At 39.5% G+C, this 11,745-nt stretch overlaps 1 protein-coding gene across 1 annotated transcript; it reads right to left on the reverse strand.

Annotated features, from left to right (window-relative positions):
• Nucleotides 1-3,033: 3,033 nt before the first annotated feature.
• Nucleotides 3,034-4,831, reverse strand: LOC115361438 (nuclear factor 7, brain-like). Its single transcript, XM_030054806.1, has 2 exons — nt 4,498-4,831; nt 3,034-4,332 (listed from the first exon to the last, which is right to left on the reverse strand). The coding sequence occupies exons 1-2, from the start codon at nt 4,762-4,764 to the stop codon at nt 3,034-3,036; spliced, it is 1,566 nt and encodes a 521-aa protein (XP_029910666.1). The 5' UTR covers nt 4,765-4,831.
• Between the last annotated feature and the right edge of the window lie 6,914 nt (nt 4,832-11,745).

The following is an 11,745-nucleotide window of genomic DNA, read 5'->3' on the forward strand; positions in this document are numbered from 1 at the left end:
CAAAAACTAACGCGCTGTTGTGCCACATTAAAAATAGTCCGTGCGAAACACCGCGGATTTATATTTTTATTTATTTATTTATTAAGCGATTCTTCGAGGCAGGAAAAATTACCCGAGGCAAAAAAAAGAATCGAGGTACTCGATTACTTCGAGTAATCGTTTCAGCTCTAATTATTTTGCTATTAAGCAATTGTGATATTATATTACAATAAGAATTCAGTTAAAGCAACTATTCTCTACAGATATGTAGTCAGTATGAATTTAAAGTGATTTGTGTTCAATAATTCATGTTTTGAGATCTGAGAAAATGAAAGTATGTGTTCTGATCCTACTTATCGTAGGTCAGGTTTTTTGAGATACCCTTGGACTTGGACTGGATCTGCCTGGATGTCAGAGCCAGAGTGATGTTGATGGCGAGCCTGACCCTGGAGGATCATTAGACTCACGACCGCACACACCACCACACACAGTAGTGTGGCGTGACTGATCCCCACCTGAACGGTGCGCACACAGTCAAGTGAACTGACCAAACAATAAAAGAGACTCACGCAGCTGCAAAAACATTTTTTTATTTGAACTTGGTTTGTTATTTTTCATACTTACCCGGGTAAGGTTGTTTTGTGTATTTCCTGTGTTCATGCTGTTTTCCCACTGTAATAAATAGGGAAGCATACTGTTTCTTAAAAAGCCATACAGTTTCTGTGTCTTCCTGGTGTCGTTGTTAATCCTGGGCTCCGTAGTCAAACCTATATCTTCTGTTATCTGGCCATTAGTTTAAGTTACTGTCATAATAACCATTACCCACTTTCCTCTGAAGGGTTACACTGAGTCATTATTTCAGTTGCATGATTTACTGACTTGATCAGACTATATCACAATCTTAAAAGTTTGTTTTTGCATTTTTGGATTTTTAACTTTTTTCCTCAGAAGATAATCGTTGCTGCTTTATATTCCTTGGATTTAAGCGTACAGCCTTGGAAATGCTGTCTTCCACCAGCCTTCTATCAACTATTATCCTCATTTAGTTGATATACACAGGCCTATATTGTGTCTTTTATAAACTCAGACACACACCATTTGCCAGTTACCATCTAAATTAGAAGTACAGGATGTCAGACTGGTCTTCATTCCACTGAATTGCCAGTTTGTGGATCATTTTGAAACCAGGATCTATCTGAACATGTTGGTATGTTCAGTACTGAATTTTTTACATGAATTTTGCTGAGGACTTTAATAGTGTGTGATAGGAGGTGTGGGGTCTGGTGTAGCTGGATGCAGGGAAGGAGTTATTTTGTCAGTCAAGTCTAATCCACAAATCAGTTTTAATTATTTCACGACAATTACATCATATCATTTTTCACATACAATTGCCTGTGTCTTTCATTGTAATTTTATATTTTGCTGATGACTATTTAAGGCTATATCATAAGAACAGGCCCAGTTTTCCGTATTGCAAGCAGTTGTGTAGCTTTTCTTGTCAAATTCAAGCAAGTTTCCTTCCCTGTAAATTACTGATCTTTCTGTGTTGGATGTCAGTGTTCACAGACTTTGCATCTCATCCATTTCACATGCATGACAACAATACAACCCTGCCTTGACTAAAGCCTAAATACAAGGCAAGGCAAGGCAAGTTTATATGCATTGCACATTTCAGCGACAACGCAATTCAAAGTGCTTTAAATAGAGCATAAAGGCATTAAAACAATATAAAAGCGACGCAAGAAAACATACATGAACTCGAAAGTACAAAACATGCTAAATTTATGATCGCTTCTTGAATACGCTACAGATTTATATGTGTGACAGAACAGAAATGCTGCATTATTCTGTTATGTATTAAATACAGTAAAAGTCAGCAGAATTCAAGTCCTAGAACCCTCCAGCTGGTTCAGTACCTGTAACATCCTGGGACCTAATCCAGTGTGGGACCTTTGCATCCTGTCACCCCCCATCTTTCCTCTCTCTCTCTGATGTAAAGCAGAAGTGTTCATCAAACATCTTAAACAAAATCATTAAAATCATAGTCACTCAAACATCCACATATTCCACATCACAATCACAAGTTCTAAGAGTGCAGTAAGTGATCTGAATAATTTGGAGTATAATTCCTTCTCATCTGTCCCATTGGGATTTAAGAAAAGAGAACTACCTCTTAAACAAATGTGGTTTCAGTCAAAATGGTTCTTGGTGCTTTACCTTGGCTCTGCATACACCACAGATGCCACTCTACCTGAACCTTTGCCAAATTCTATCCAACTCTGCTGCTGTGCAAAGAATTTGAACCAAAAGACAAAGAATGCTGAAAAAAATGACAGCCCCTACACACACACACAACAATAGGACTGTTAGTCAAAAGTGAGTTTTTTTTACTCATGCTCATTCATGTTAATAAATGTTTTATTTTGTACTGATGAAGCCAAAGTAACATAATATTGAAACAAAGGCAAAGTTGATTATAGAAACTATGTTCTTTTGTCGTAAATTATTAAAACATCTTGTCAATAAGTCATAGTATTCATTTTTAAACATGCAACATTTTGCTAAAGCAACATGAGTATTTAGACAATAAGTATTTCTTTGTTTACATGATATGTCAATAAATCCCACGAGTGATAACCAAGAGTCTTGCATGACAGAAAATACATATCAGCAATCATGAAAAGATCACTCTAATGACATACACAGTCCCTAGTTTCTACAGTACATAGCTGAATCCAAGCTGCTCAAGACAGTTACATCAAATGCTGTGTGTTGATTTAAAACAGAGCAGATACAAACAATGATTTAATACACAAAACCATTCAGTTTTTCAAAATAAGCTGATAATGAGTATGATGTTCTATTGTTTTTAGCAGCTCTTTCATTCTATTCATTTTGCAGATGTTGCTTTAAAAACTGCACAGTGTATTTTCAAGAAGAATCACATTTATTTATTTTTTGTTTTATTTTATTGATTTATTTTGTTTGTTTGTTTTGTTGTTTGTTTTTGAATTTACAAAGGCCCAAGCACCTTGTGGTCCAGCATTCCTCTGCTCAGTAACAGCACACTGTCAGAGGGTTAGGATCTATGTCCTCACTGGGTCCAGTGTTAAAATAAGCTGACACTGGCAGGGACATGAGACTTGAGCTCAGAGTATGAACATGTTTCATCTTGTCTGCATCGTAGAAGGAAAGCTCCTTGGAGGAGCAGTTTAGGTAAATCCCAATCTTTCGAGGTCTATCTGGAAATGTCAGCTCTGTTTCTGAAGACTGATTGGAGATGACATATTTTTGGCCATCATACTTGAGGAAATGACCTTTCACCCCTAATTCCCAGTAATTCCTCAGTCCAACCTCTGTCTCCCAGTAATGCTGCCCTGAGCTGAACTCATTGACACTGAATGCCTGATTTGTCTTGACAGCAAAAGAGTTGTTATCATGCCACCCACTAAATGATGAACCACCAAATGTTGGAGGTGCATGGGTAGAGCCAAATTCAGGGTGTGCCCATGCATCCATAGAGCGATATTCCAAAGAACTCCTGGCTTGGGTGGAGCCATATGAACCTGTATTATACTGATATTGTTGATACAGATTAGAGCCAGAAAAGCAACAAGGCTGAGATTGGCTGCTTTTGGGAGCAGAAAGCAAACTGCGGCCGTCATCAGACACAGTTACATCTGTATTTTCTCTTTTCAGTGAGAGCAGCTCTGCCCGGGGCTTGACCACCTGAAGCATCTCCTTCCACACAAAGAACTGCAGGTGACTTTCATAAGGACCCAAACTGAGAGAAGTGCGGGCCACCTGCAGATCATTTGCTCTGGGCCTGAACAAACACTCTGGAGTCAGCATGTTGTTCACTTCAGTCCAGCTCTGCAAGAACTTCACTGAGTCGCAAATTTCCAGAGCTGCTGTCACCTTCACCTGCAGCTCTCTCCTCTCAGACAAAGCCAGGTCCATCGCCTTAAACTTCTCAGTCATCTCCTCTACAGCCTCTGTCTTTTTCTCCTTTAGCTCATTCTTTATCTCCTCTTCTCTCTGTCTCAGAAACTGGTGCATCTCCTCAAACTGGGTGCTGATTTGGGTCATCAGCTGCTGGGACTTCACCTGGATTTTTGTTATTTCTTCTCTCTGCATGTTGGCTAAGCTCTCTATGGCATGGATTTCAGCAGAAAGGTGCCCCATACCCTTCTCCAGCTCCCGCCTCAGAGGTGTAGCTGCTTCTCTGATTGGTTTAAATTTGTGTCCATTATGCCTCTCCCCATCTCGGCATATGACGCAGGCTAATTGTTGATCTGTTTCACAGAACAGTTTCAGCTTTTCTTCATGCTCAGGGCACAAGAACTGAGCAACCTTTAATAAAACAATGAAACAATAAAGGAGTATAACAATAAAGGAGAGGAGACAAATAAGAGCACAACAAGGAAGTTAACTATCCCGCTCCAAGATTCACAGACAACTGCATTACAATGAGCACACACAACATTAAATTATTTCAACAAAAAATATCAAACTTACTCCTGTGGTCTCATCTCCCTGTTCTGTCTTCATCTTCTCAGCTTCTTTAGCTTTGTCAGCAAGGCTTTTCAGAATGTGGCTGGTTGGGAGATATTTCTCCTCTATTGGAACAGTTGTCCGACACTGTGGACACTGGTCCTTTTTGCTCAGAGAGATGGTGATACATTCTTTGCAGAAAGAGTGGCCACAGAGAAGGCTCACCGGATCAGTGAAGATAGTCAGACAGATAGAACAAGTCAAATCCTCCATGTAAGAAGCAGAAGCCATGGCTGCTCTCTCTTCCTCCTCTCTCTGCCAGACTGACTTTAGGACTTTGAACTGTCACTTTCCAGGAAAAGCCACTCCTTATGTGTATGAGATAGGTCACTGAGCTTCATCAGTTTTCAGTTCCACCTTTTCTTAGTACCTGATGATTACACTAAATTTAAAAAAACAAAACAAACACAAAAAAAAAAACTATAAAAATATAAAAAAACATGATTTAGAGTTGTTTATCCTACAGTAAAGGACTGATGATGGATGGTGATGGAAGTATTGAGAGTGTAACATGATGCTGGAGTGGAGAAAGACTGGAGCTGCTAGTTGGAGAGTTGGTGCAGGGATTTTCTTACTGTTTGGAAATTTTATTACTAAAGAACAACATTAATACTATGGTACATACGTGATGAGGATACAAATTGTGTACTTCACCATGCCTAGAGGGGCAGTGGAGAGCTCTTTTCCAGTTTAGATCCAGCTTCTCTGCATTTATTTACCAAACTCTGTACAGTGAAAGGTACCAGAAACAGTGCTGACTGTCCACATGGTCTTACTATAAACTTGATGGGGGCCCTCTTGGGCTCCTGCCCTGTATGTTTTCTCAAAAGCCATGAATCTCATAGGTTTAGTCCAATGGCTTCACACAGGCCTACTGTCTTTCAGACACTGTAGCAGGCTGAGTTTTTAGCAAAATGAAGATACTGTATATCATATGAAAACAGATGACCAAAGGAATCCATTGACACCAAGTATGTCATGGTAGGTTGTCAGCAGTGGATAAGTATTGCTCCACAATTGGGCTACATTTTGGCGAGGAAAAAACTGGCATGGCCATTTTCAAAGGGGTCCCTTGACTGCTGACCTCAAGATATCTGAATGAAAATGGGCTCTGTGTGTCCCCTTTCTAGACATGCCCATCTTATGCTAATCCCATGCAGTTTGGGGCAAAAAACATGCAGTTAACCAGCCAGCCAGGAGAAACCCCTTGCTGGGCCTCCATATTCAATAATCCATGCAGTCCGAAAACGCCTGAGGGCCAAGCACCAAAATGATGCAATATAAAAAAGCATTTAGGGAGCGACAGTATTAGGACCACTTTATCTTCTGTTACTTTTATAATTGCATGGAGAAGGTCACACCTAACAGTTATTGTTTTGAAAAAATAACTCCATAACTTTTAAACACAGTACATTTTAAATGACCTACTTTTACAGTACATTTTTACAGCAGTAGCCTACTTCTACTTAAATAAAATATCAGCAAAGTAACAGTAGGCTACTTCTACTCAAGTAGCAATTTGTAGTATTCTTTCCTCCCAAGTCACCCAGGTTACCACTTCCAAATACTTGGGTGTATACACTGACACTTCAGTGGGTTGGAAGGTTCACATGGATTATGTGTGTTCTACAGCCCAACAGAGAATGCACTTCCTCTGAAGGCTGAGGTTTTTTTGATGTTGAGCAAAAACATCATGCTTCTTTTTTATCATTCTAGTATTGAAGTGTTATCAGGTATGGAATATGCATCTGGTTTGGTAGTTTGCAAGGCTGACTGCCAGGGTCAATTGCTTGGTGGATGTGGCAATAAAAACTTTAGGAGTCTGGCACGCTCCCTCCAAGCCACATACGTGAAGTCTGTAATCAGACTAGCTCTGAAGATAGCCTCAATCTGATTCCCACATCCTCCTCGATGATACCAGCTTTTTCAGTCAGGAGGAAGGTACAGAGCCCCACAGTGGGGATAGAATTGATATGAATAATCATTTATTCCCAGGTCCATAGGGGCTCTAAACAGCAGGAGGAGCACCAGGATTGGCTGTGGTTGTCACTGAACAAAGACAGTACTTTAGATTGTCACTGCCATTTTATTATTACTGGTAAAAGATGAATAGACGGTTTAACAGGCAAGCCTCACTCTGTACAGTGACATACCCTTTATCTTCTGTTTGCAACTTGAAAATTAAAATTATCTCAATTCTCCAGGATTAGCCACTCCCTCTTTGAATGTTGTGACCTGGCCGCTTGTATGATGACCCCATGTTTTTTAACTGCAACCTGCAGAACTTCCCAGACCTCCCACAGTGCATCTGCTTCACCCAAAGGCACCCCTATGATAATGGCTTCCTCTATATATGGTACACCAACATCCCCAGGCAAAATGCTTGATGACTGAAGTAACACAGTCGTGATCTACACCAACAGGGTTACTTGGCTCTTTAAGGAAAAACCCTTTCAGCCTAAAAGAAACAAACAAACAAATCTATCTGGGTAATGTGCAGCATCATTAACAGAATTCGAAGCAGACGAAGTAGGTGGATACACCAAAAAATTCAACACTTTTACACAAAATAACAACTGAGCATGCTCAGCATCACATATTAATAATTGTGTCATAGGTTGCATTTTATTTGAGACTTTACATACGGTATATAATAAACTTCTTTCATAGTTCCTCATTTCATTGCAGCTCTGTCACACAGCATAATGATGAATTATGCTGATAAATAATAATGAGGGGGAATTATGAGCTCTGACAGATTTAGCACATCAACAAACAAACCTATGAAACAATCAGACAAAAAACGAGTATAGATAATGGATGTATGGATAGTTTTCTATGACACTTTTTTTTGCACTTGATATTCAAATGCCACAGTTTGTTCATTTTTGTTTCAAGAGTGAAAAATCAGTGAGATGAGAGACCCACAGTTGCTCCATTGGGAACAGTGTAAACCACACTGTCTAGGAGAGCCGTGACTGATGAAGGTAAACAGTTTCAACACAGATTATATGGCTACAGTACAGAGGAGACAAGTAAAATGTTGCTGCAGTCTGTATAAGAGGACCTTTGCGGTATCAGTAAGTAGCTGAGACCATAGGACTTTGCCTTAAGGAGCAACAGACATGTTCCACTTGTAATTCCTTCCCTCAAATCACTACAGTTCATATGCAAGACAGAACATAAATGCTGTATTCTACTGTAACACAGTGAATACAGTAAAAAGTCACCAATTCAAATAACAGGGCATGCTTTCAGTTCAGTTGACTAAAGTGTACTTCAGGTATCTGTGACATCCTGGGATCTAATTCAGTCTAAGACCTCATGTCATCCCCTCTACCTCCCCCTTGCTGTTGTAAACTGTCCAGTCAAAGCAGAAATGTCCATCAGACAATGAAAACAAAATAACAAAATCATCATCACTCAACTAATCACTAAACATTCACTCTTTGGAGATTGCAAGAGCAAGGACTCAGATTAAAATGTGCTTAGAGATCTGACTGAATTTGGCTATTCTCTCTCATCTATGTTATGAATTTGGACTTACTTAAACTTAACCCCTAACATACACACACACAAGCCTTGCCACTTCCCCTCTAACACACTCATACATGCATGCAAAGCATATCAATGGAAATCAAACATCAGTTCAATATCATTTTTTTTTTTTTTTAATTCTTCATTGGTGCTCATTTTTACACTTTAATATGTATTCCACTTTGCACTGATAAAACTAAAGTTACATACAGTACAGGCCAAAAGTTTGGACACACCTTCTCATTCAATGCGTTTTCTTTATTTTCATGACTATTTACATTGTAGATTCTCACTGAAGGAATCAAAACTATGAATGAACACATGTGGAGTTATGTACTTAACAAAAAAAGGTGAAATAACTGAGAACATGTTTTATATTCTAGTTTCTTCAAAATAGCCACCCTTTGCTCTGATTACTGCTTTGCACACTCTTGGCATTCTCTCGATGAGCTTCAAGAGGTCGTCACCTGAAATGGTTTTTCACTTCACAGGTGTGCCTTATTAGGGTTAATTAGTGGAATTTCTTGCTTTATCAATGGGGTTGGGACCATCAGCTGTGTTGTGCAGAAGTCAGGTCAACACAGCCGACAGCCCTATTGGACAACTGTTAAAATTCATATTATGGCAAGAACCAATCAGCTAACTAAAGAAAAACGAGTGGCCATCATTACTTTAAGAAATGAAGGTTAGTCAGTCCGGAAAATTGCAAAAACTTTAAATGTGTCCCCAAGTGGAGTCGCAAAAACCATCAAGCGCTACAACAAAACTGGCACACATGAGGGCCGACCCAGGAAAGGAAGACCAAGAGTCACCTCTGCTTCTGAGGACAAGTTCATCCGAGTCACCAGCCTCAGAAATCGCAAGTTAACAGCAGCTCAGATCAGAGACCAGATAAATGCCACACAGAGTTCTAGCAGCAGACCCATCTCCAGAACAACTGTTAAGAGGAGACTGCGCGAATCAGGCCTTCATGGGTTGCAAATAGCTGCTAGGAAACCAGTGCTAAGGAGAGGCAACAAGCAGAAGAGATTTGTTTGGGCCAAGAAACACAGGGAATGGACATTAGACCAGTGGAAATCTGTGCTTTGGTCTGATGAGTCCAAATTTGAGATCTTTGGTTCCAACCGCCGTGTCTTTGTGAGACGCAGAAAAGGTGAACGGATGGATTCCACATGCCTGGTTCCCACTGTGAAGCATGGAGGAGGAGGTGTTATGGTGTGGGGGTGTTTTGCTGGTGACTCTGTTGGGGATTTATTCAAAATTGACAGCACACTGAACCAGCATGGCTACCACAGCATCCTGCAGCGACATGCCATCCCATCCAGTTTGCGTTTAGTTGGACCATCATTTATTTTTCAACAGGACAATGACCCCAAACACACCTCCAGGCTGTGTAAGGGCTATTTGACCAAGAAGGAGAGTGATGGAGTGCTGCGGCAGATGACCTGGCCTCCACAGTCACCGGACCTGAACCCAATCGAGATGGTTTGGGGTGAGCTGGACCGCAGAGTCAAGGCAAAGGGGCCAACAAGTGCTAAACACCTCTGGGAACTCCTTCAAGACTGTTGGAAAACCATTTCAGGTGACTACCTCTTGAAGCTCATCGAGAGAATGCCAAGAGTGTGCAAAGCAGTAATCAGAGCAAAGGGTGGCTATTTTGAAGAAACTAGAATATAAAACATGTTTTCAGTTATTTCACCTTTTTTTGTTAAGTACATAACTCCACGTGTTCATTCATAGTTTTGATTCCTTCAGTTAGAATCTACAATGTAAATAGTCATGAAAATAAAGAAAATGCATTGAATGAGAAGGTGTGTCCAAACTTTTGGCCTGTACTGTATATCCCCCCCCCAAAAAAATAAATAAATAACATGCAAAAATGTTGCAAGTCACAATAATATTCATTATTGAAAGCAAAGCATTTTTAGTATTCAGAGGATACATGTTCTTTTTTTACATGATATAATTAAAACCAGTGTATTATGGTCAAGAAGCTGGTATAATTATGCTGAAAATCTATATTGACAATTATGAAAAGATAAACTGATATACATTGTATACACAAGTTTTTACAGAGCGTAGGTTCTAATCCAAGGTGCATAAGAGATACTTGTGTCAGATGCTGGGTTGGTTAGAAAAAGAGAGGAGACAGAGAGTTCATACTCTAAAAGAGTATACTGTATTTTGAAACATTGGTTTGATAGTAATGATCGATTTTTTTGTTTGTTTGTTTGTTTGTTTAATTTAGCAACTGTTTAGCATTAGCATTAGTTCATTTCGCATTATTGGACACCAGACATTGAATTTCGGACCCAAATTCCACAAGTATGCTACTAAGGATTTCCTGGTGGCCCCTCTGCTCAGTACCAGCACACTGTCAGAGGGTTAGGATCAATGTCCTCACTGGGTCCAATGTTAAAATAAGCTGACACTGGCAGGGACATGAGACTTGAGCTCAGAGTATGAACATGTTTCATCTTGTCTGCATCGTAGAAGGAAAGCTCCTTGGAGGAGCAGTTTAGGTAAATCCCAATCTTTCGAGATCTATCTGGAAATGTCAGCTCTGTTATCCATTGTATTCATTGTAAGCAGTTGTAAAGCTTTTCTTGTCAAATTCAAGAAGGTTTTCTTCACTGTAAATTACTAATCTTCCTCTGTTGGATGTCAGTGTTCACAGACTTTGCATCTCATCCATTTCACTTCACATGCATGACGAAAAAAACGACCCTGGCTTGACTAAAGCCTAAACTCCAAAGTACAAAACATGCTAAATTTGTAATCTCTTCTTGAATACGCTACAGATGTATATGTGTGACAGAACAGAAATGCTGCATTATTCTGTGATGTATCAAATACAGTAAAAGTCAATAGAATTTAAGTCCTAGGAGCCTCCAGTTGGTTCAGTTGATGAAGTCGACTTCAGGTACCTGTAACATCCTGGGTCCCAATCCAGTGTGGGACCTTTGCATCCTGTCACCCCCCATCTTTCCTCTCTCTCTCTCTGATGTAAAGCAGTGAAGTGTCCATCAAACAGCTTAAACAAAATCATTAAAATCACAGTCACTCAAACATCCACATATTCCACATCACAATCACAAGGTCTAAGAGTGCAGTTAGTGATGGGAATAATTTGGAGTATAATTCCTTCTCATCTGTCCCATTGGGATTTAAGAAAAGAGAACTACCTCTTAAACAAATGTGGTTTCAGTCAAAATGGTTCTTGGTGCTTTACCTTGGCTCTGCATACACCACAGATGCCACTCTACCTGAACCTTTGCCAAATTCTATCCAACTCTGCTACTGTGCAAAGAATTTGAACCAAAAGACAAAGCATGCTGAATGAAATGACAGCCCCTACACACACACACACACACACACACACACACAAATAGGACTGTGAGTCAAAAGTGAGTTTAATTTCAGGAGTTTATTTGTTTTGTACTCATGCTCATCCATGTTAATAAATGTTTTATTTTGTACTGATGAAGCCAAAGTTACATATATTGAAACAAAGGCAAAGTTGATTATAGAAACTATATTCTTTGGTGATAATGTATTAAAACATCTTGTCAATAAGTCATAGTATTCATTTTTAAACATGCAACATTTTGCTAAAACAACATGAGTATTTCTTTGTTTACATGATATGTCAACAAATCCCATAAGTGATAACCA

Source organism: Myripristis murdjan, chromosome 7, assembly GCF_902150065.1.
Source record: "Myripristis murdjan chromosome 7, fMyrMur1.1, whole genome shotgun sequence".
NCBI lineage: Eukaryota > Metazoa > Chordata > Actinopteri > Holocentriformes > Holocentridae > Myripristis > Myripristis murdjan.

Bases quoted from the DNA above. Each gene is read 5' to 3' on its own strand.
- LOC115361438 (XM_030054806.1), bottom strand. From the start codon at position 4,764: ATGGCTTCTGCTTCTTACATGGAGGATTTGACTTGTTCTATCTGTCTG. The intron at 4,333-4,497 runs GTAAGTTTGATA...GTTTTATTAAAG, and splicing joins AGGGAGATGAGACCACAGGA to GTTGCTCAGTTCTTGTGCCC.